The sequence below is a fragment of the Acomys russatus genome, chromosome 18 (genome assembly GCF_903995435.1).
Source record: "Acomys russatus chromosome 18, mAcoRus1.1, whole genome shotgun sequence".
NCBI lineage: Eukaryota > Metazoa > Chordata > Mammalia > Rodentia > Muridae > Acomys > Acomys russatus.
In genome coordinates, this window is record NC_067154.1 from 62,877,430 (window position 1) to 62,902,517 (window position 25,088).

General features: G+C 43.3%; 1 protein-coding gene across 1 annotated transcript in view; it reads right to left on the reverse strand.

Annotated features, from left to right (window-relative positions):
* Nalcn (sodium leak channel, non-selective) overlaps window positions 1-25,088 on the reverse strand; it is a 297,987-nt gene that overhangs the window by 18,531 nt on the left and 254,368 nt on the right. The window contains exons 28-39 of the mRNA XM_051161012.1: window positions 20,039-20,145; window positions 14,479-14,599; window positions 14,298-14,396; window positions 11,404-11,497; window positions 10,764-10,870; window positions 10,495-10,569; window positions 9,688-9,807; window positions 6,995-7,063; window positions 5,927-6,075; window positions 5,008-5,101; window positions 3,331-3,463; window positions 2,561-2,676 (exon numbers count right to left, since the gene is read on the reverse strand). Coding sequence (XP_051016969.1) covers window positions 2,561-2,676; window positions 3,331-3,463; window positions 5,008-5,101; window positions 5,927-6,075; window positions 6,995-7,063; window positions 9,688-9,807; window positions 10,495-10,569; window positions 10,764-10,870; window positions 11,404-11,497; window positions 14,298-14,396; window positions 14,479-14,599; window positions 20,039-20,145 — 1,284 coding nt within the window. The remainder of the gene's footprint in view (window positions 1-2,560; window positions 2,677-3,330; window positions 3,464-5,007; window positions 5,102-5,926; window positions 6,076-6,994; window positions 7,064-9,687; window positions 9,808-10,494; window positions 10,570-10,763; window positions 10,871-11,403; window positions 11,498-14,297; window positions 14,397-14,478; window positions 14,600-20,038; window positions 20,146-25,088) is intronic.

The following is a 25,088-nucleotide window of genomic DNA, read 5'->3' on the forward strand; positions in this document are numbered from 1 at the left end:
GCGACAACTTCCTGACATAACAACAACAACTCAGGCTCTAAAATCAACCAAAAGGCTTCTGCAAGGCAAAAGACATTGTCAGTAGAACAAAATGGCAGCCTTCATTATGGGAAAGATTTTCACCAACCCTACAACTGACAGAGGGCTAATATCCAAAGTATATAAGGTACTCAAGAAATTAAACAGCAACAAACCAAATAACCCAATTAAAAATGGGTTGCAGAACTAAAGAGAATTCTCAACTGAGGAATCGCTAATGGCTGAGAAGCACTTAAAGAAATGTTCTTAGTCATCAGGGATATGTGAATTAAAAAGACTCTGAGATTACATCTTACACCCATCAGAATGGCTAAGATCAAAAACTGAAGTAGCAGTACATTTTGGCGAGGATGTGGAGAAAGGGGGACACTCCTCCGTTGCTGTTAGGAATGCAAACTTGTACAAGCACCATGGAAATCATTCCTCAAGACTCTATACCTTTCTTGGGCATATGTACAAAATATACTGCCCCATACCACAAGGCACTTGCTCAACTATGTTCATAGCAGCTTTACTTGTAATACCCAGAAACTGCAAACAACCTAGATGTCCCTCAACTGAAGAATGGATAAAGACAATGCAGTACATTTGCCCAAGGGAATACTACTCAGCTATTAAAGACAAAGACATCATGCAATTTGGATGGAACTAGAAAAGATCATCCTGAGTGAGGTAACCCAGTCCCAGAAAGACACACCTATGTGCTCACTAATAAGTGAATATTATCCATGCTACAATCCACAAACCCAATGAAGCTATGTAGCAAAAAGGTCCCATGGGAGGACATTTGAATCTCACTCAGAAGGGGAAATAAAATATACATCTGCAGTGGAAGGAGGGACCTGAGTGGGAGAGAGGTGAGGAGAGGGACAGGAGAGATCAAGTGTGGGGAGGGCTGAGGGAGAGAGAACTGAAATTGGAATGTGAGGGTGCAGCTCTGGGATGGGCCAGAAACCTAGAACAAAGAAAACCCCAGGAATCTATGAGGGTGACCCTAGCTAAGATTCCTGGCAACAGCATATATGGAACTTGAAATGGCCACTTCCTGTAACCAGGCAAAACTTCCGATGGAGGGATGGAAACACCAACTCATCCATAAAACCTTCAACCCAAAGTTTGCCCTGCCTACAAGATATGCAGGGATAAAGACTGAGCATAAATGGCCAAATAATGACTGATCCATCTTGAGACCAATCCTATGAGAGCGTGCCAACACCTGGTACTATTAATCATATTCTGCTATACTTGCAGATAGTAGCATAACTGTCTTCTGAGCGGCTTCATGCAGTGACTGGTGGAAACAGACGGAGAGACCCAAACATTGGGCGGTGCTCTGGGAATCTGGCTGAAGATGGGGATGAAGGGCCTGAAGAAGCCAGAGAGGTCAAGAGCATCATAAGAAAACCTACAGAATCAACTAACCTGGGCCCACAGGTACTCACAGAGGCTGAGCACCAACCAAAGAGCATGCATGGGATGGATCTAGGCTCCCTACATGTCTGTAACAGATGTGCAGCTTGGTTTTCACGTAGGTCCCTCAGCAACTGGAGCAGGGGCCGTCTCTGACTCTGTCGCTTGCCTTTGGATTCCTTTTTCCTAACTGAGATGCCGCGTCTGGCCTCAATAGGAGAAGATGCCCTAGTCCTACTGCATTTTGATATGCCAAGGTGGGCTGAGGCATATTCGAGGCCTCTTCTTCTGTGAGGAGAAAGGGGGAGAGGAACGGGGGAAGGGCAGGTGAGGAGGGACTGGGAGGAGAAGAGGGAAGGGAAGCTTCAGTTGGGAAGTAAAGTAAATAAAGTATTTAATTAATGAAAAGGTATTTGTACACCAACTTATAAGTAGTTCAAAATAACCAGGTCTCCATACAATTAGTAAATTTTTGGTAGTACTGATGATTGAACCCCGGGCATTTTGCATTCTCAAAAAACACTCAACCACTGAGCTGCACTCCAGACATCACTTGTTTTTCCTATGTGTGTTCCATCTAGATGGCTGCTTAAGTTTGAGGTGATGGTAACTCTGTAGCAGGCTTTCCCTCAGGGAGCTGCAGTTTCCCTCCTCTGCTCAAGCCTTGAAAATTCTTTATTTTCTTCCCTTCCTGACCTTTTGGAAGTCCAAAGACCAGGCTCTTCATGGTTGGAAAGGCCATGAGGAGAGACCAGTCTGTGCCCTGCCCATGCGTTCTCGCCTGGTTCCTCACTGACGTCTTCCTGCAGTGCAGCAGGGACAATTCCAAACTTAGTCCATGTCAATTCTTAGAACCAAGACCCTTGAAGTATGCCACTTGTTCTCTCTGAGATGGATCAGGAAACAATGGCCCATTCCCTCATCCCTAGGTTGAGGACGATCTTCAACATCCAACACTCCTGCTTCCGTTTCCGAATGCCGGGAGCACAGCCACGCAGCACCACACTCACTTTGATGTGGCGCTGGGATCAAACTCAGGGTCCTATGCGTGCCTGGTAAGCCAGACTCAGGGCCCTATGCGTGCCTGGTGAGCCACGCCCACGGCTCCTACCTCTCTTTTATCGTCCACCATGTTCCAGATGATCTGAAAGTGGCGAAGATCGTTGTAACTTAAAAGTTGGTCCTCTTCAGTGGAATAAAACAAGGAGAAATTCTCCACAATTATGGCTAGGAAGAAAAAAAATCAGATGTTAGACAAGTATGCTAATCTGTCATTTTTTTTTTAGAAAAAGTAAAACATCTATTATAAATAATAAATGTTATGACTCACACTATAAAACCAGGTTTTAAAAGTGCTCTCAGTACAGTTTCCAAGCTGTCTCTCCCTTGAACTAAGCTATTTATTCAGCACTTGCCTTTCCAAAATATGAGGGTCACGGGATCAAAGGCACTCTGTGTAGATACTCACGCCAGCTGGCTCTTACTGTTATGTAAGAGTTCCAGGGCATTTTAAAGGGTCATGTTGGGTCTGGACGGCCCTACAGCTGGGTGAACAAAACGTATCTTTTAAAAAACAAACTGATATTTCGAGGCTGTAAAAGTAGCCCTCCCGATTTCTGTTCAGCCCAATCCTTGGGAAGAGCTCTTTGGGAATTAATCAGTATAATAAACAAGACGACTCGTGAAAGTGCAATCAACTGCCATTTCCCTTGTCTTTCAAAGGTCTTCTCAGACCCTGGGTGAGAGGCAACAATTTATCATTAATGCCATGAAACACCCGCCCCAAGCAATCCAGGATAATTATTCATAATTGTACGTAATTATCTAAGTACCTGAGGTAGAAGAGATGGAAAAAAAAGCCAATTCCACTACATCTCTTACCTACAAGCAGATTCAACATGATATAGGCGATGATGACATAGAAAGAGCAGAAGTACATGAGTGCCCCTGCGTAGTTGCCGCAGTCTGTTGCCCAGTATGTAAATTCATCTGGAGTACAAAATGGTGGCTGAACCTGTGGGGCAGTGGGAGACATGGAGAGGAGGGTGGACAGAGAGTGAGGGGAGCGAAGGGCACAGCATTCTTCTGACTGTGGTGCTCAGTAAACGCTTTCTTGACAGTGTGGGACACAGTTAATTTAAAGCCACCATGCAAAAGCCACACATGTCAGACACACAAACAACTGGCAGCAGGACTCCACAAGAGCATTCCATATGCTTTCGGTCCTGTAGACGCCCCACTTCAGTGCCATTGATGGAAGCAAAATGCAGGTAAATGGGTTTCCTCTGGGAGATAACCTCCACACCCTCACCTACGGTCCTTAGGGGTAAACTTTAGAAAGTCAGGCAGAGAGGAACTTTTTGTTGCTGTTGTTGACTTAAGCGACGGACTGACCTGTATGGAGGGAGGACTGACTGCACACACAAAATCCACATTCAAGCTGTGTAAGGACTAACCCCCATTCCTAAAGACACAACATGTGTAAAGTTCAGATTACGGAAAGCCTTTGCATTCTGTAGGCGGGGACCATTGAAATTCAAACCCTTCCTTCATACTGTTCTGGGTTCTCTCCGCCAGAAAACTAGCCCTGTTCTCATGTATTCCCACATAATATTCTGGGACTCCTCTGTAGGATCCATTTAATTCTGCCTTTGGTTATACCTGACTGGATAAGTGCCAAGTGTCAGGGATAGAGTAACAACAAAGACACACTCCTGTCCCCCGAATGCTGAGCAGAGTTTAACATCCCAGTTTCCAGCATAAGGGCCGTTAGCTCCACGTGATAATTTTCATTCAATTCTTATTAATTCACGTTAAGCAGAGATAACGGTATGTACATTAGTTCTTCAGATGCACTAGTTACACTAACTCAGCGCTGAGTCGGACTCAGCTAGCAGCTTCCTGCCTGGATAGCACATGACCCCTTATTGATTATCCATAGGACATCATTGGTGCCCATGAGATGAAAGGGAGGGGAAAGAAAGAAGCTTGACTCTACAGTTCTCCAGAATGATCATGCACATCCAAACAAGAACCACAGAGTTCTATAGAATATATATATATATATATATATATATATATATATATATATATATATATATATCCCGCAGTCTCAAATGTGAGCAACAGTGCCTGAAGAAGCGAGCAGTAACACCATGACCAGAGGATGATACGAACTTATTGGACAAAAAGCATGATACCAAAGGGGAGAGCAGAGCAGAGCACATGACATATGTGCCTTGGGAACCTTTGAACCTGAGGAAGGCCTTGTGCGTGTGGCCTAGAACAAACCCGGAGAGTGTCCGATGAGTAAGTTAAATAAATGTCCTTGTTTTGATGGCTAAGCTATAAAGACAGCTTAGAAAGAACAGTGCTCATTATTAGGTATGATAGCTTAAGTGAATGTTTTGCTTTTTTAATATTCATATCCTGGACTGTTAAAAAGTGCAACATGCAGACTAGAAGACAGCCGGAGTATTCTATTAGCACAAGGCCTTGATGCTAACGTGTGCACGCGAGTGTATGCCGAGGCGCTGCTAATAACGAGGGGATATTTACCATACAGTCATGCATGATCTTATTCCAGTCTTCTCCTGTGACAATCCGGAACAATACAGTGATGGCTTTGCCAGCTGAAGAAAAATTGGCGTGCCTAGTTTCAGAAAAGGAAATAGAACGGAGATTGCATGAGTTGTCATTGTCGTAAATCGGTATGGGTGGTCACCACCAAGACAGGTGGCTTTTGCAAACCTGGTTGCCAAGTTACTGTTACCAAAGCTTAAACATTCTTCCTGCCATACATGCTGTCCTGCGAGAACAGCTGCCTGACGAGCCAACTATCACAGGCTCACCAGCCTATTGGCTCTCAGCTTTAACAACTGAGTTGTTACTTTGGCTACTAAGAAGTGATTCCTTTACTTGGGTCACAGAAGGAGACTCAGCCACATGCCAAACAAATCATCGGCCAGAAAGGCATTTGTATGTGTTTTGCTGTATTAGAAACTTTAAGAAAACAACAGCAGATGCTTCTATAAAGTGGAAAATGAGCCTTTGAAAATGCTTTTCTCACAGCACAGAGATTTGGTAAGTTTCTAACTTTCTATACTTTGCTGGAAAAGGTCATCTAACAACTGTTTTATCCACCCCCAGCAAAATAATATAACATTTCAGGGAAATACATGGATACAAAAACTGAAATTGGGGGGCAGGTGGCTATTTCTGACAATGGGCAGAATTACAAAACCTTTTTGTTTTGTTTCTGCGTTTTCTAAGGGCTCTAAAATAAACATGCTTATCTTTGTCAACTGTAAAATGCAGTTTAAAGTACATGCTTTATTTTATTTCCCAACAGGTTGCTTCCCTTCCATACCACCCCTAAGTCTTTAATAGTCAAGAACACAAACAAGAAGTTCATGTGCATGATTTCATTATAAAGAAGTCTGTTTGGGAAACGAATCGGAGGCGAATCCACGCCGACCTGTTAATGTTCTCTCCGTACTTCACCGTCCCGAAGAGAACAACCCCAGCAAAGGCGTAGCACAGCAGCAACAGGAACATCCCCACGATGATGAAGAAGCTCTTGTACATGCTGACAACCACCGTCAGAAGGAGCATCTTTAAGGTCACCTGCAGATGAGGACGGTGGCAGCGGCGGCAGGGCAGATGGGGAGAAGGAGAGAGGAAGAGGAGAACACTCACTTCAAGCTGTGGAGGACCTCGCTGGCGAAGAATAAATACATAAGCAGGCTGGCTGCACTGTGATTCCGAAGTGCATCGTCTAAAGTTGGTTCCTCTTAGATATTAAATCTAAATATTATTCAAAAAACCATCTGGCATTGAGAAATCTTATTCACACTTCAAACAGTTCAGTCATTCCGGAGAAATTAATTGAATTAACAACACAAGCTTCTTAGCCTTCTATTTCCTCTTGTTTTGCTACCAGACCTCTATAAGGTCAACATACTATTGACCTATAACAAGCAATTTATTCCCTCCCCTCAGTCTGCCTAAAAACCAAATGTAATCATGGTTATTGGTAAATCACCACCAATTATTAAATCTACCAATTACACAGATATGTGAGTTCATATGTGAAATAATGTTAGTGATAGGAAGCAAACAATATCCTCCAAAAATGGAGAACATAGGTACCATGTGTGCATGAATGCTAGCAAGAAATATAAATCAAACTAGAATAATGGACATAATGTCATAATCAATTATTAGTTTTCCCTGTAATAATGTTAATTAAAAGCATAAACTAAGGCACGTTAGGGATGACATTGACTTTTGGCCTCAGAGTTAAAATGTTTTCTTTGATTTATGATTGAGTTTACTCAGAAAACATGATGAATAAAAGTAACAACAAGAAATATAGTCTAAGATAATTAAGTTACTGATTCAATGTAATGTTTAATATCTATTTGTCCTGACTTAGGATGTTTAGTACTTTGTTTACTATAACAACCAGGTTGGCTGAGGACCGGTGGCATCAGTGATTTAATGCTTATGTGACATTTGAAAGTATTCTGCATGACAGACTTACATGCTTTCCGCAGATGGAGAAAAACCTAAAGACAATCACACAGGCTCCCATCATGTAGGTATATGCATTCTGAAATTCAAACAGAAGACAATTTTTTACAATTTGCACAAAAGATCTTGTTACGGTTCCATTTCTCATTTAAGTCTTCTGTGAAGTCTAGTGAATAATTAGTTTAATAAGATGTGAAAATTCCTATAAGAAACTTGTCTGAAATAAAGGTGCTGAAAAGGTCACTGCAAAAACTCATGAATAAATATTAGATTTAAAAATCAAATCTCAGACAAAACTTTGGGTTTTGTTTTGCTCAACTGAATTCTGTATTTTGAAATTCATTTCATATAAAGCAGTGGCCAGTCCTTTGGAGGACAGGGCAAGAAAAGCACAGGGTAATCGTGCAATGGGAGGAAGTTGAAAGAGACAGGAAAAAAGGCGCTGTGGCAAAGAACAGTCAGATGTTGGAAAAGAGTGCTTGAAAGGGTTGGGGACATAGCTCAGCTGGTAGAAGTTTTGCCTGGCATGTATGAGGCCCTGGGTTCAATATCCCAACTGCACAGACCCAGTGGTGGTGATGTCTGTATCCACAGCTCTTGGGAAGAGGAAGCAGGGAGACCAGAAATTCAAGGTCATCCTTGGCTACATAGTGACTCCAAGACAAGCCTGGGCTACCTGGGTCCTTATTTCAACAACATAAATGCTTGAAGACAGCCTTTTTTGAGTTCAGGTTTTTTGGTTCGGTCACAAATCAATTCATTTTAGAAAAGCACCACTCCCCTCACCAAGCTCAGGATTGCATCAGTTTGCTCTTCAAGTGTGTGCACAGGGCCGGAGATGACTTTTGTTCTTTATGATTCACAAGGGTTCTTTTGAGAAACAAAGATGCCACCGGCCACAGCATAACAACGGTGACATTCAGCTGATGCCAAAGGATGAGCATTCTCTAGGAGCTGCCTAGCCAAGTGACAACAGTCCCAGATGGGTCCCCGGGAAGGGGGTCCACTGAGCTCCTTGGTGAGGCACAAGGACAGGAATGTGGGCACACAGCATTGTTGGATGGAAAACAAGGACTGTGCCTTGCTTCCTGGCAAAATATGGCAAGGAACGATTGCTTTTCTCCGACCAGAGGATCTTCTCAGGGGAAGAACAGAAACAGAGAAGAGGGAAGATTTTTCTTTTTTTTAAGTGGCTTAGAATTACCTCTGTGGGGAATATTCGAGATCAGGAAGCCTATTGTTTTTTTTTTGTTTTTTTGTTTTGTTTTGTTTTGTTTTGTTTTGTTTTTTTTAATTTAGAATGAGTAGCATTTAGCCAACGGCTTGTCTAGATAAAGTAAACACAATTATAACATGTTTTCCTGCCTCTTCTTCTTTCTGTGTCACTTCAGGATTTATTGTAGGCAGCTTAAGTCTTTATGTTCTAGAAGTCATGACAACCACAGCCCATAGGATGGTGACTGGATGATTTTCACACGGGCTTCAAAGTCCTGAGAAGATTTCTCCAAGCCTTGTGCTGTATTATATGCTATGGCTCCTTCTCCTTTGGCCACAGGACTTCACCTCTGTCTAGTCCCAAGGGCGTACGGAGTGCTCTGTGGACGGAACCCAGTTGCTTAGGGGTGCTTCCTAGGACCTCTCTGATGAGATCACTGCCCATTCCCCACTTTGGTCATGGGACTAGGGGATCCCCTTCACCTTTCCCAGCACACCCACTGTCCTCACTGGTTTGTGAGCTCCTTGTAAAGGTCTGTCTAGTGTTTCAGGCTATACAGTTTATGAGGACAGTAAATGTCTTTGTTTTGCCTAATACTTTGCTCATCATTCTATTCAAAGCCATTTATTGTCAGAGAAAGTGAATGCAGGTGCTTGATGGTTTGCACAGCTTCTAATGCTGAAGGCAACCGCTGGTTTAAGAAGGCCGTTCAGCATGTGCGTGAATACCGGAGAGCCATTCTAGAGCAAGCCCCTTCTGATGGGCAAATGGGCTCTATGAGTACTGGGTACTTCCTGCCAGGCCTCCATTATTAAAGAGGATGGGAGAGTGGGGAACACTGAAAGCAGCAACCACTGGGACTGTAGAAGATCAGTGAGAAGATGGCACTTGTAGGCTGCTGTAATGCTTTGAGTATGTATACAGTGTAAGCCAGCATCCCATGTTTTCATCAGGCAACACCACTGTAGACGAGCCACGTTTTCCCATGGCTGTAGATTTCAGGCTACATCTCAGACATATGGAGACTGATGGGTTCAGAGAGCTGGTATTAGCTGTCTGTGAGAGAACAGTGCCTTGAAGAGCACACAGGGTTACACTATAAATCTTGCTTGCGATGGGGTGCGGTGGATACTGCTCTTGATCTCAGGGTGCAGGGTCTGAGTCTTCTGATTCCAGTCTGCTATGTGAATTTAGACAGGTGCCTTCACTTCTGCATTCACTGTTCTCCCTTGGTAAGATGAAGAGTTAAGTAAGACTGTCTTTAGCAGCCTTCTTTGAAATTCCAGGATTTACTTACGTAGAAAGTGTAGGTGTGTGCACATATACACACATATGTGCATGCATTCGCAAGCATGGCCTAGGGCTCTCGTGATCAAAGCTGGGATTTAGGGAATTCAATATAATGCCCAAGAGTAGCCAATGTGGAGTGAGGTGACTGGAGACAGGCTTGAACTATCAACTAAAATTAAGTTTAACGATGTGCCTACCAGCAGAGCAAAGTGGAGCACCACCCATACAACACCAAGAGATGTCACCAAGAGATCATATCGGTTTCTTCTGCTCTGCCAGAACCCAGCTGGTGACATTGCTATGATCTTCATTGTGACCTACAGAAAACAAGCAAGGAGGACACAGGTTGAGTGATTAGGCATGATTAAATCAGTTGGTTTGAGTCTTGTTATATATAATTAAGAATACAGTTAATAAAAGAGTTAACCACAAAGATACATATTTTTAAAAGCCAAGCAGGTCGCATATCTGTATTCCCTATGCTCTTTCCCATGGCTCGATAGCTAAGTGCTCACTGTAGGTCATTTTTCTACCTTGAGTGAAAAACTGTATTTTGGGAAACATCAGACAGTTTACAGCAAAATGTTAATCTCCTTGAATTTCAAAAAATATTGCATGGCAAATAGATGGGACATGAGGACAACCTTTAAAGATAACCTTGGCTGGGCTGCTGGCGTGTTTACACTGTGTTGTAATCTGAATCCCTGAATCATACTGACTCGTGTCCTGGGCTCCAAACATTCAAACCCTGTCACTAAGCACGCCTAATGCTCAGACGCCGCCATGCTCAGGAATGATTTCGCAGTTAGTGATGTCTTTGTTGAAGTTAAGCAGAACAGCCAGAAAGGAGATGCCCTGCGCATGAACCCACCCCGCAAAGGCTTCAAAAACCAGGGAGCATGGACTGGAAGTAGGCGCCAGCCAAGGGGGCACTGATTTCCTTCTTACTAGCTTCCCCCTCCGCGCCACCCCCCCCCCCCAGAGCAGCAGACTCGTTACTGTACCTCTAAGACAAAGATGAAGGTGAAGACGACTGACATTGTTGCCAAAGGAACGGTCACAGGGTCCTCAACATCCCACTGCAAACAGTAAAGCAGAAGTTACAGCCACATCCTCCAGATAGACTTTTGCCTCTCGGCTACTCTTAGCATACTCATCAGTCTCAACTTTGTCACTACTGAAGACCAAAGGCTGCAAATGGCAATGTCTGCAATGCTCCTGGAAGCACCAAGGACGAGAAACCCACCCCAGAATTCTCAGGGTGAAACAATACCTTGACGGACAGCAACACAGACTGGGCCAGAACCAGCAAGGCGATCGTCCTCTTAAAGAATGGATGCTGGGTTATGTCATACATTTTAGCTCTAAAACCATCATTATCTGAAAAAGGAACGGGGAGGGTACTTTAGACATGGGCCAGATTTACTTTCTTGTCTTTCATGCCCGTTAATGGTCATCTTCAATCCCATTGCAGCCTTCCCCTGCAGTGCAGGCTATTGTGCAGTGCTTTGCAGGAATGGCTGGTGCTGGACGTTAAAACGACAGCACACAGAGCCATCTGCTTTGGAAGGAGAGGCACACCACTCAGTTTCTGGCAGCTTAGTACATTTCCCCCCATATATCTAAAAGGCAAGCACAAATATATTTTATTTAAAAATTCAGGTTTTTTTTTTTTTTTTTTTTTTTTTTTTTTTTATTAAGGCTTATTCGGAGTGCGCTGAAGCACATCCTTTGGGTGACTGATTTTTAATAGCCTTACAGAGAGATCAGCAGTTTGGATTCTGTTTCTATATTAACTTATGCACAACCCCCTAGTGGCTTCACGATTATTATTTTAATTTAAATCGGAGGCTCTTAGGGAACCAGGAACGCCAGTGCCCAACATGAATAAAAAACCAGAGCATCTTTGATACCAGGCCGAGGTGGGAGATGAAGAGGCTGTGCAATCTTCAGTCTGCTCTTGAGATCTTCCCATCTTCTCTGATCTACCGTCAGCAGGGCTGTCCCCTTGGAAACAAAGGAGATAGTGGAGGGAAAAGGAAAGGAGCGATATAGACGGGATGGCTTTACAGGCAGGACCAACGTGGGGAGCTGACAGGAGGACAGTCTGCGAGAGCCACAGTGGCTGGAGCGACGTGGTCAGAGTGAGGTGGGTGCACACCTGAGGCACTCAGCCGCCTCCAGTGGTGTGTTGTTGAAGGCCTGCAACATCTGGCCTTGAGGCAGTTTCAAGAATGTTTTCTACATATTACGTTCTCCAGAAAGGATGCTAACTGTGGCTAGTTTAGTTTTATAGCAGTCTTCAGTGCTGCTGTTGGACAAGGGCATTTGTCCTCCTCACATCTTTTTTTTTGAACGCTTCAATATGTGCAATTATAAAACTCCTCTTAGGAGATAAGAAGTCATAGAATTTTTCTTTTTTAAAAAATGAATGCTATGTTAATTTTCTAAATGGGTAATAAGGTGGAATACCTGATAAAAATACATATAAATTAATTATTTTGCACTGTACTATTCTGCACTGGATTTATTATACAATATTACAGAGGCAGACATATAGTTTAAGAAACTAGGGTTGAGGGGAAAGTTGTTCCCTTCCCCACTTCCTTCTTCCAGGGAACATCTGTCTAGCTTGGCTTTTAGGATTGTGTGCCAATTAAAAATTAGAAAAAAAATGTTTTTGAACACTTATATAGGCAAAAATTGTATCTGATGTGCATTTACTTATGCAGTTTTTCCTGTCTTTAAAACAAGTTTTATTATCCTTATTTATTTATTTAATTTATTATGTGTTGTGTGTGTGCACATGCACACAGCCACAGCACACATTTCAAGGTCAGAAACACTGTAAGAGTCTGTTCCTTCTTCCCACCGTGTGGACTCAAGGGACTGAACTCAGATTATTAGCATGGTGGGAAATGTCTTCACTGGGGCCAGCTTGCCTGCCCACTTTAAAACAAACAAACAAAAGATTTATTTTATTTTATGTGTTTTGCCTACATGTTGTACGTATGCAAGTCACATGTGTGCAGTGTGTATGGAATTTAGAAGGTGTTGAATCCCTAAAACTGGGGTTATGGGCATACACATGCGTGTGCGTGCGCGTGCACACACACACACACACACACACACACACGATTTACATAATTAGAACATTTAATCTCCAACCAACAAATCAAGTTTGTGTTATCTGTTAAAATGGCTACTAACTTCTGCCTCCCTCTTGGCATCTGTTTGGACTGACACAGGCCCTGCCCCCAACAAGCTATCACTTCCTGACTCTGAGGGGAACAACCTTCAGTAACTCATAGCATTTCAAGACAGACAGTTAATTGCACAGTCGCCTCCTGTTATTGACTGTTGTATGCTGGGTCACCCATGTTGCTGACTTGTGCGCTGCCCTGCAGCTCAGTCCTCTTGCATCCTGGGCCCTTCCAGGGACCTGTAGCCATCCTGGGCTGGCAGCGCCTCATCTCTAGTAAACGTGCTGATTATGTTCTTCCCAGTGTCTGGAATTCCCAGCGTCTGCTCCACCACACGGATCAAAGGCACCTGAGAAGACACATCTATCTTCTTTTTGCCTGGTATTAGGCGGAACATGCTGGAGGGCTACAGTATCTCGTTTACGAGTGCGTTTAAGAAGAGTATAATACAAGGGCCCGGTGACCGCTGCCGCTCTGAGTCCATGTTTCTGAGGGCTGCGGCAGTACTGGGTCTCAAGTGGGGGTTTGAATTGCAGTCTTTGAAAGCCTGAATAAAGTGAAATGCTCTTTAGGCACACATCAAAGGTGGCAATTGACTAAGTCAGTGGCACCACACACATTGAGCCCCGGGGACAGGGAATGATGTATTCTCACATGCAGCCACGCAAACCAAAGACCTCTGGGATGAACACATGGGAATCAGCCCTCACTGGGCACAACTGAACAGCAGGTGCTTCACCAGCAAGTGGACCTTTGCAGTGTAGAGGTTTTTATGCTTTAGCGCTCAAAGAATCACAGACCATGCAGTAATGGAGAGTCTGAATTTGGCCCGAGTGTTTACTCCATGTACTGATGGCTGTCTCATCCACGAGCTGCCACATCTTGAGAGCTGGCAGGACCTTCTTCCGTATAGTGAGTGCTCAAAGCCTGTGCACATTTCAGTAGATTCCTCCAGACAGAACCTCCCCCAGGAGCCGGGTTAGCCAACCAAGGAACAGCAATAGCCAAGGGACAGGAACAAGACGTTCTTCCTTAGACTCCTGCTCCATAGGAAGCCACGTCGCCCATGAGCTTTGTACTCATCATAAGTACTGCTAGGATCCAGAGTGCTTCCTGAGTTCAGGAAGCATGTAACGTGTATATGGATTTAGAAAAAAAAAACCTTTCTAGTCTATAAACTGGCCTTTACGTTTTATATAGCTTCTATTTACCCTGTCAAAATTCTGAATTCATCCACTGAGTGACAGAGAAATGCGCAACTTGTGTTTTTGTAAAAAGCAGTGTGGACTGCAGTCAGACACAACTTCAAGCTATCCTATTTTAATAACTTTGCTGTACATCCTTCCCACCTGAATGGTAGCAGATGCGCTTCTCAACTGCGGGTGAATTCCTTTTATCAGAAGGGGCAAATCTAGCAAGAGAATTATACTCCTAAGTGATGGACCCTAACTGCAGCAGTGAGGCAGCTTGCAAAAGTTATACAGGTTAGTTACATGAGTCACACTGTAGTTTAATGTGGCTCCATGCCGTGTGTGAAAAAAAAATTAGCTTAAAGCAAGGGCAAGAACAAAACAAGTCTGTGCTATTAATCTGAGCAGGCTTACCTTGTTTTCATTGAAGTTAGCAATGACCACACCGACAAACAGGGTAAGTCCAATCATGCAGCCCAGGAACACAAACACGTGAATGTAGATGCCATGGATCTGTGTAATGAAAGACGTTATTTATCAGGGCTAATGAAAACCACTCTGGCCATAGTCTTTAAAATGCCATGTGGTTGCTTACCGGCCCCACACGATGAATAATGACATCCCTCACTTCTACCCAGCCTTTCAAGGACAGAACTTCAAACAATGCCAGCATGGCGTTTCCCACATTGTCAAAGTTAAAGTTCCGAGGATTTGCCCTGTAATTAGGAAAGAGGGATTCTGGATGAGGTCCAATGTACTCAGCACAGACCAGTACCTACAGTTCCCCCCTCTTTCTGTGTCTGTCTGCCTCCCTCCCTCCCTCCCTCCCTCCCTCCCTCCCTCCCTCCCTCCTTTCTTTCTTTCTTCCTTCCTTTCTAGACAGGGTGTCTTTTTTGTAGCCCTGGCCGCCCTAGAACTCTCTCTGTAGACCAGGCTGGCTTCAGATGCATAGAGATCTGCCTGTCTCTGCTGGGATTAAAGGCACGCACCACCACTGCTCAGCATGACAGACTTTTCTAACTAGGTAGAGAGAGAGTCATTAGCCTGGGAGAAGGTTGGGCCACACAGTATTCCTTTGCTAAGTTATAGCCGTGTGTTAGCATGCTATAATTTATTCTTTATGTTCTCTATTCCTTGATGGGTGTTTGGAGTGACGGCATACCTCTCTGCCTCATCTTACAACACCCCAAACTGGAAGCTAAATAACACTGGAGGTTGCCGTGATGGGGCGTTGTGTTCTGGACACGTATTTTGAGATAATTATAATTCTCTGAACAGTAAGTGTGACGAGAGCAGTGCGTACTGACTTATGTTAACTGTCCTTGTGAGTGGTGATGTGCCAAGATGCCCCCGAGGCTGAAGACACTCCTCACACCCTCTTAGGTCCTTTCTGTTTTATTAACACCGAGTGTTCTCAACAGTCCCTTCTTGCGGCACCTAATGCACAGTCTGCTGTCTACAATATCACTCATTCGTGACAACCTTAAACACTAGGCCCCGTCATTCCTTATTTTCTTTTTGGGAAGAGATGCCCAATTCATTGCTTTCTAATACATTTATTACTTTTGCTTTTTGGTTGTGAAAGTGCTTCTTCTTACTGCCTTGTGGGTCTTAGCTAACTTGTTTTCATTGTTAGTAGAATACATTGTTAGTAGACTACATTGTTAGTGCTTTCCTTTTATTTTCTCTATGAAAGGCTATTTTAAGTAATTAAGTTGGGAATGATTCTTGCCACACATTCTGAGGATGATGGAGAATACAGAGCTGAGCTGTTGAACACAGTCAGCCCACCGCCCCCTTCTGGGATATGTTTTCATCATTTTTTTTCCCTATGTTACTTCATCTATCAAAATTCAACCTTCATGAAGTCAGCACTCTAGAGAGGCATTTTGTTTCAATATTTCCATCTATTTTTTATGCTTACTTAACTATAGGGACAATCCTGAGATGTGTCTTTTTAATACATGGGGATATAATGAGAAAGCCAAAGACTGCAGCTGACTTGGCCCTCAGGGATTGAGACTGATTGGCACAGGCATTTGGTATCAGTGTAGAAGCTCCACTTGGATACTCTTATTTTAGAATTCTGGTTTATATTTTTTTTATGAAAGTACAAATATGCTACCTTGGATTTTTTCAATAATGTTTCCTTTGGGAGGGTTTCAATTACATTTTCTATCTCTTAGAGTAGACGGTGGCTGTAAGGACTATGCGTACCCAAAGTTTGCTTGCATAAGGTCTTAAGAAAATAAAATCAAGGGAGCCAGCTCTCAGTCAGATCCAATGTCAATCTTTCTTACTCATCTGTTTTCTTTATGTAAAAGTGCTTCTGCAGCTAAATTTGCAGCCACTTAAATTGCTTTCATGTCCCGCATATTTTAGAAGTTAGATAATGCTAAGAAAGATATTTTTAGGCTAAATCAAGAAAAACAGGACATGCAGTTGAAAGAGTAAATCACATTTTGAAAACTAAGACTTTCCCCAGTTTAATCATATGAAGTTTTTGTTTACACTGCGCTATCAAAACTGCCAAGTTTTAAGTTCGATCTGTAACTCCAGAGGCCTTCAGTAAATCCCAAACGTAACCCATCACTGTCAGTTCACGCGCTGCCGTTCCTTAAAGCAGACGGCCGGTTAAAACATCTTTTCTAGCTAATTTTTCTAAAGTTTGCTGTCTTGTATATCTAAGGCTAAGCCTGGCTCTGACCTCAGGATTTGGTTAATCTTTTCCCTCCTGAAGAGCCTGATCCAGGGCCCCCAAGATCATGCTAAAACTAACAGATCCCCCTCGGGGAAGACGGGCACAACAGAAACTGATGTAGGCTGCCCCTGGCCTCTTCCTGTTGTTCCACACCTACCATCCTCCTCAGGCCCCTCCTTCCTTCCTACCCAGTAGCCCTCGGTTCTCCCCTCTACCCATCTGTCTGGCCGTCCCCCCTCCTCTCCCTACTCACCTACTCCTGACTCCTTCCTCATTTCCTACCCACCTGTCCTTCATCCCTCCTCTCTTCTTCTCGCCACTCCCTTTCCCTAGGCACCTGCCCCCTTGCCCCTTCTGGTTCCTCACACATTTCCTGCTCTCTGTCCTTGAGAAAGCCAATGTGCTTTCTCTTCTGAGCCTTTGGTCTGACACTAGGCATTTTGGTTCAGGGCCCTCTGTGTGCCAGTCACTGCACTTGGACCATTTGTAGAAAACAAAAGTGAATATTGCAGAAAGAAAAAGAATCTTGATGTTGGGACTCTTCTTTGTACTGATTACTTTTCAAACTCTTTTATGTTGAATTATTTGATATCGAGCCTCCATAAAAACCCAATGTCCTTCTGCCTAGAAGTATTTAGCATAGTGTAAAATTGCCTGAAGAGTGAGCTTTGGCAAGCCAGAGGGGAGTTATTTTCCACTTCAGGTTTTTAAGGGACAAAAGCCACAACTTACAGCTGGGAAAATGACAAGCATTCTTAGTGACTGTAAGCACTAAGTACAATCAGTAAAAAGCAGTATTCTCATCCAGGTATGCTAGATCCTATATCTCCACCTGTGCTTAAAATAAAGTGCATAGTGCTCATGGTACAGTGTATGCTTAGTCCTTCTTGCTGAGGTCATTTTTATCTCATCCAGTCTGGATGGCTCAGAAGAAAATGAACATATTTATGTAAAGAGAGACTATGGTGTTAGTTCGAGTCCTGCACTAGACAGTGCATATTTATGTCTTACTTTTAATTACCAAAGCAGTTCACAAGGCATACTCCCAGATATAAGTAATTTTCTTAATTATAATTTAGCTGGTATGAAATTAAAAATTTTCAGCTTTTAACTCTGATTAAAGAAGGAAAGTTTAAAAGTGTCATAACTACTGTTGGCATTTATTAGACTGAAGATTTTTGTTTCACAATGAAACCAAGCTATAATCCAGGACAAATGGACAAAGACTTGTATAATGATGTTAAGTGACACCCTTCTATTTAACTGGGGTTTGCAAATGTTGTTGAATTTGACCTTGTCTCCCAGTAATTACAATATTACATTTCAATTAAAGTTGTTTTTAAAAGACACATACAGTAGGTTTTATGGACAAGTTGAATGGCACATGGCACAAATGGGGACAGGTTGGCTTGTCTCTAGACCCTGCCTTCCAGTGAGCTCTGCCTCCCATCCTGACATTTTGAGAAGCTGCAAAACTTTTTGATCACTTTGTCATATGGTTGGAACCTTTCCTTTGGGGAAGTGGCTCACGCCCCAGTCACCTCCATTATTGTCACTTCAGGGTCACTAAGGTGTCACTAGGGATATCCTCCATGTCCCAGAGCCTTGTGTAGTCATCATTAGTTTGTTCCATCTTCCCATACCTTCCTTTTCTCTGCCCAGGGAAGAGGGAAGCAACCATATGTATGGCCTTTATCCACAACTTTCTTCTCCTTCTGCCTGGGACTAACTTTGGTGTTTCCCTGTGTGTGTACCCTTACATGATGTGGCACACTCTCTCCTCTTGAGACCGCTAGCAACAAGCTAGCTTTTCAATGGTGGCTATCAACTGGTCAACCTACCTTTTTATATTTCTAATTTCCTATTGGCCCCCTACACTTTGAAAGAAGAATGCTCAATTGAACACTTTCTGCTGTGAGTCTCAGCTCCTGCACCCAGGAACACACCAGGGCTTCCTTCAATGGAGCCTTCCTCTCCCAACTACACAGCCCTTTGCAGCAGGGTTCCATCTAAGATGGCCCATACCTGGTGGCCCTAAGCAAGGACCACACTGTCCTTTCAGGTAGATGAGACAGTCTGCTTTGCTAAGTGCAGAGAGTCAGTGTTGCCCTGAAGCCTCTTACCGCTTTGTGAAGCTCTGCTACTAAAGGTCCTCCTATGGGGCCTCGTGTAACTTGGGTGGGGACCGACTTGGCCTTCCTCTGTAGTGAGAAGTGGGGACACCACAGCTCTCTGCCCCTGACTCTCTCAGGATGTTATGCTTGTGTGAACAGTGGGATGAAGGGTGATGAAGTCTTAGGAAGCTCTGGGGAGTTGCTGTTGTAGAATAGAGATCAGCTTTGAAGCTTTAGCCCAAATCCCAGAATGGCAGGGGGCAGAAATCCCATTTGATGTCCTGATATAAATAAGTTATTTATGGTATAATGAATTTTCGTCTCACCAAAATAAACCTTTTATGCCTCTTCACATTTTTATTTTAATGTAAATGAGGCCACCTTTCTAAGTGAGTACTGAGATAAGGCTTCCCCGTGAGGTAAGCCCCTCGTCTCGGTTCTCAAGCCCCACATCCTAAATTAACTGTTTTCCACAGATGTTAAAAAAAAAAAAACCAACCCAATGGCAATCATAGTCAATTTCTCATAAAAGTGAATTTTATATTAAAGAAATGCCAAAGCAAGATAAAAATGAGTCAGGGCTATAGCTGGGTGAAATGTTATTCCTCTGAAAGTCTGTTGTGAAACAAACAAACAAACAAACATGATCTTCTGTGTCTCACTCATTAGCCTAAGAGGTAAAAAGAAAATTTAAAAAGTAATTAAATGGTCAAGTAAAGTAGAAAGAAGACAAAGTTTATCAATGAAGCAGAAAAATTCTATTCATAATCATTAATAAATCAGATGAGGAAGAAGGTATAGAGCAGGTCCCACCTTGGGTTGGAAATACTTTAAAAACTCTTTTACTTTAAAGAAAGAATTGGGTTTAATCAACGATGCTACCGAGAATCCCTCTCTAGTGTTTCCACAATGGAAACACTTTCAGTGTGTCAGTGTGCATAGGTTTTGTAAGGAAAGTAACATTATAATTTAGACTTGTCAGCAGCTATTATGAGGACATCAGCCTCTCTTAAAGATATAAGATCCGGATGAGGTCAGCTTCAGTGTGGCTGGACAGCTTTATTTTTTAAAGCCTCATTAATTTTTAAGCCTCCTTGAACCCAGGTATGTACTTCAATTCATTTTTTAAAGTATTATTTCATTAGTTTCACAAAGAAACATGGGATTCTACATACCACTTGGTTCTTACTGGTCTTTTTAAAAAATGCTATAACCCAACGGGTTTTCCTATGTTATTTAAATTAATTTAATATTTTACACATAATTATTTTAGTCTGATGCCAATTTATGCCGATGAATAAGTGTAGCATTTCCTTAGGGTGTAGTTCTGATGAACTTACCAAACACGGGGCACCCAAAATCCAGGCTTTTTCTCTCCGGGTCTTAGTTTTAAATTCAAGTTCTTGGACACACTTACATTAATTCTGAAGATGCCATTACAGTCTTCCTAAAGTGGGGAAAAGAAAGAAAATGGGGAACCTGGTCAGAAAGTGAACTCAGAGAAAAGGTAAGATTCATTTCTTGTGCATGTACGCTAATGGAGCCTCTGAGGTGAAAGCTCCCCCAAAGAAGTCACACAGGTGGCCAATATAGATGCTCACTAACACAAGCCACCAGGGAAACCCAACTCAAAGCCACTGCGAGGTTTTATTCCATACTCACTTGAAACTCTTGCAGTGAAAAGTTAGAAAAACAAGTGCCAGTAAGGCTGTGGGGAAAAGGAGCCTTCATGCTCGCCCAACCCACCCCACAGCACTAGGAATGGGCGGTGTGCTGCAGCCACTGCTGGGAATCATCTCTCCTTCCCCTCAGTGCTTGGACTGACCAGTGGGTGCTGTGTTTCGAATGTGGCTTGAGTAGTTCCCAGAGTGTGCAGTGAGAAAAAGAAGGTTCTAGAGCACTAAGGGCCAGTGAAAGGCGGTTAGATCAGCGTGGATACCGTTTGCACAGACAAACATCTAATTCTCACAACAAAAACAGTACGTTGCTATAGATGAGCAACGCTGGCACCTTCCTGGTCCCTGGATTGCTGTCTCACTACTCTGATGTCTCTTACACACACCGTCACTGTGTCACCTGCCGTTCTGTAACTAGTCAAAAGGGGCATTAGCAAAGGGAACTAACCAGATGGAACAGCCCGATTGTGGCCTCTGCCTCCACATCTGTTAGTTAAGTAAACCTTTTCTCTTCTTTAAAAAGAAAAAGAATCCAACATCAGGTATTTTGTTATGGCCATGGGCAAAGGATTATTATACCTGCGATCCAGAAATAATCTGTCTACACCGGCAATGTTCATAATAGCCAGATGGTAGAAGCACAGATTCTCATCACTGGACACACAGGAATGAGCTATGGTGTAGCCATTCGCACAGCAGACTAGCCATGGAAAGGGATGGAGTACTGATGGGCAGTATACACAGATAGATGGCCATTGTAAACACAGATATGGTAGGTTAAAGAAGACAGCCACAGGAGGCGGGGCGTGGTGGCACACACCTTTAATCCCAGCACTCTGGGGGCAGAGGCAGGTGGATCACTGTGAGTTCGAGGCCAGCCTGGTCTACAAAAGCGAGTCTGGGACAACCAAGGCTATCATAGAGAAACCCTGTCTTAAAAAAACCAAAACAAAAAAACAAAAAAACCCCCCAAAAAACCCAACAAACAAACAAAAAAAACCAGAAAAACAAACACCCAAAACAACAACAACAACAACAAAGAAGAAGACAGCCACAGAAGACAGTGCATTATATGGTCCCCTTCAGGATGGGAAATGACTGAGGAAACAGTGGTCATTTAGACTGGAGGTGGAGTCACGGGTAAAGGAATGAGGGCAGGTCCGCCTGCACAGGGAGGCTTTCTGTGGTGGAGCACGCCACCCGTCACAAGCCACTCAGTGGCATACTCCAGTAGGGTGAGTTATGCAACATTTGAATTGTGTCTCAATTAAAGAAGCTGCTAAAAAGGTTTATAAAGGAAAAAGCATTGTAAGACGTTTTGATTCCTTTTCCATCCATTCTCCCTTTGGTTATTTTAGGCTAGGGTTATATTTTGACCCCAAACCTGAGTTGGGTAAAATTTTTAGCCGTAATCCAACTATAAAACACATCTCTTCATGGCTCTCCATTTATGTCTGTGGGTGAGCACGCCAGCCACCTGTATCCCATTGGGATTGTCTCAGTTTTCCTTATTCCTTGAGGACCGTTTCTCCACTGTGTGTAGAGACTGCAGGGTGACATCTAGTGTCTTCTTCAACCACTCTTCTTAATTTTTGAGACATGAACTCTCACAGAACAAAGAACTAAGCAGGCTCTTCTGTCTGTCCAGAAAGCCCTAGGCATCCTCTTATTTCTGCCTCCTCTGTCCTGGGATTATCGGCGCAGGTTTTCTCTGCCTAGCATTTACGTGAGAGTTAGGGTTTGAAGCCAGGCCCTCATTTTCATGGCAAGCACTTTACCGACCAAGGCATTTCCCCAGCGCACCCCATCTCTATTTTTATCTCAGTTAGTTTAGTTAATGACAAGATTACTCTTTTTCTAGATTGTCAGTGAAATTCTTAAAGAAAAAAGAAAAAAGGACTACTCTTGACCCAATTAACAAAAGTATGAATAATAGGAATAAAATTTTACCTGTAATTGCCCAGAGACACACACTGTTGAGTTTCTGCTGTATATTCTAGTCTTTTCCCTATGCATACATGGGGTCATACAGGTTTTTTTATCTTTTCATTCTCTTCAGCTTAAAATAAACCAAAGTTATCTTTTCATCATCGAATCTATTCACCCACATCATTATTTTTAAGGGCTGCATTGTAGTATATTATATAGAGGCCCCACAATGCCTTTGGCCTTACTGCCCCTTCTAGTTTTGTCTTTCTGAGCCCACCTTTCATCACACAAGGCATCCTGGTAGCTTAGTTAAAAGCACAGCATGTGGGGCCAGGATGCCTCTACGTGAATCACAGTTTTCCTACATAGTACATGGGTGACCTGTTGCATGGCAGTTTCCTCCAAATTAAAACACTCCCTTGAGGAGGGAGAAGGTGCCCCATGAGACTCAGGAGATAAACAAAAGAAAAACAGAAACTTGGAATATTTTCCAAAGCCCCTCCCCTGCAGTACAAAAATGAGTAAACTGTATAGTGTGTGTGTGTGTGTGTGTGTGTGTGTGTGTGTGTGTGTGTATGTGTGTGTGTGTGTGTAGATCGGCTATCAGCGATTTCTCAGACTCTTGAGCTGCCTGCAAGCTGTGCAGAGAGCTCCAGGGCTGTACTATTTTTTGATTTTCTGTTGATGTGGGCTTTGTGGAGGTGTAGCTGCTTGCGAGTGATTCCTGCTCCTTATCAGTGAGCCCTCATCCATGCCCTGATAGTGACCCTGGTAAAAACTCACTGGTTCACCAAGTTGGACACAGAAACCTGTGCAATCATTACTTTGGCCCGTCATGAGTTCCCTGTCAAGGGTGAAAAGGTGTGTGTGTGTGTGTGTGTGTGCGCGCACGTACGCACGCGCGTGCGCGTGTCCTGCATCTCTCACACGACACCTTCCTCAGATGATTTGATCACTCTGTACTTGCTTTCTTCATTCATGCTATATAGCTAACAGAAGCAGTGTGAGGAGCAGCACTGCATGGTTCGTAAGTACCAAGCAGTGCCTGATTCTGCTTCCAAACCTTCCCGGCTTTTTGTTTCTCATCAAAGAACTTCCCTATTCATCACTACCGTCTGTCAACCAGGACCTTGTAAATCTCGAACTTACTTTTCTGGCCTTGTTTTTTTATTTTCATAAGCATGGAAGGGAAATGAGGTTTACTAACTAAGACTAGGGTGAGCACTTTGTGCAAGGAAGCCGCATTAGTCTTCCTCATAGATTCCTTCTGTGTGAGAAGTGTTTCTAAACCAGGAAACAGACTGAGAAGGAAGGGCTGACTAGAACAGGCCACTGCAGCTGCTACTGTGAGGCTGGAATCTGGAAGCCCTGGTCTCAAGCCTCACGCTCCTGTTTAGACTGCCTCTCTTCAGGGATCTATGGGCAGGCTCGGCATCCTTCCTCATCCCACTTTCCCTCTTGGCTTAGATCCTTTCTACTCCCCCAACCTTGCTGGTGTGGCTACTCCCACTTGGAAGCACAGTTTCCCACACAGAAAAAGAATGGCACATGACTTACATTGCTCATTTTCTCTGTAACTGCTGGCTTTATTTTATGGTCACTTGATCATGAGACACATTCTGATAAGACAGGAAGTGCTACAGAACCACAGCGATTGGCTTGGCTATCCAGTCCTGTTTTATATTACCTGTCACAAAGCCTTAGATGTAACCAAGATTTAGAAACTACCTATCCAAAGCGTTCCTCGAATTTTGCTTACAAGGCTTTGGTGACTACACTCTGGGTTCTGCCCTTTCTACACTGATCTGAAGGCATTGGCTGTCAAGTTTCCAGAACAGGAGCAGAGGAGGAAGTGTTTGTGTAACTATAAGAAAAATCACAGTTGTCCCTGATTAGAAACCATCGCTGGAACAATCCAAGCCTCGTTTCCTATAATCCCTCTTTAAGTGAGCTATAAAGTCCAAATATTGGTGTAGCCAGTTTCCCTTTGTCCTTTTAGAATTATGGGCTAGGCTGGTAAGATGGCCCATATAGAAATACATTTGCCTGAGGAACTGAGTTCTATCACGGGGATTCCCTGCACAAGGAGAGAATTGACTTCTAAAAGGCGTCCTCTGATGTCCTTACCAAGCCATGGCCTATGTGCACCAGTCTCTCTGTTTCTCTCTCACACACACTAGCAATAACAAAGTAACATATAAAAATAAAAAGTAAGTAATACAATTTTTTTTTTAAATAAAAGATGGACTGGAATTCTGAGACAGAATTGGTGCTCTCTTTGCCTACATAGTGTTCTTGGATTCGGTCACTTACTCTAGAATCAGTAAAGATGCAGGGAGAGAGCACTTCTCAGGATATCAGTTCCACCACCCTGTGGATGCTGCTGCCCTAGACAGTGGTTGTATCCTGAAGCTTGGGCTTTCTATGGACCAAGAGGACAAAGGCGACTTCTGTGTGTTCGCTCGTCTACCACCCACCCCTCTCCCACGAGTCATCAGCCCTCAGCTCAGGCTGGGTATGGGCACACAATAGAGCATCACGATGCTCCGAGGCCATCATTAAGACAGTGAGTCACCCAGGATACCTACGAAACTTCAACTTGAAATGCTGTTATTATCTTTCTGGCTTCTGTTCAGTGTGAGTCTAAAATAACTCTTGATCCTTACACAGTCTGTGGACAATATATCCCTTTTTTAAAAAAATTAATTTATTTGTTTGCTGCTATGGTACATCATGACCTTCATCCCACGTTCCTTGTAATGTCTTCTCAGGCTCATGGATGTTT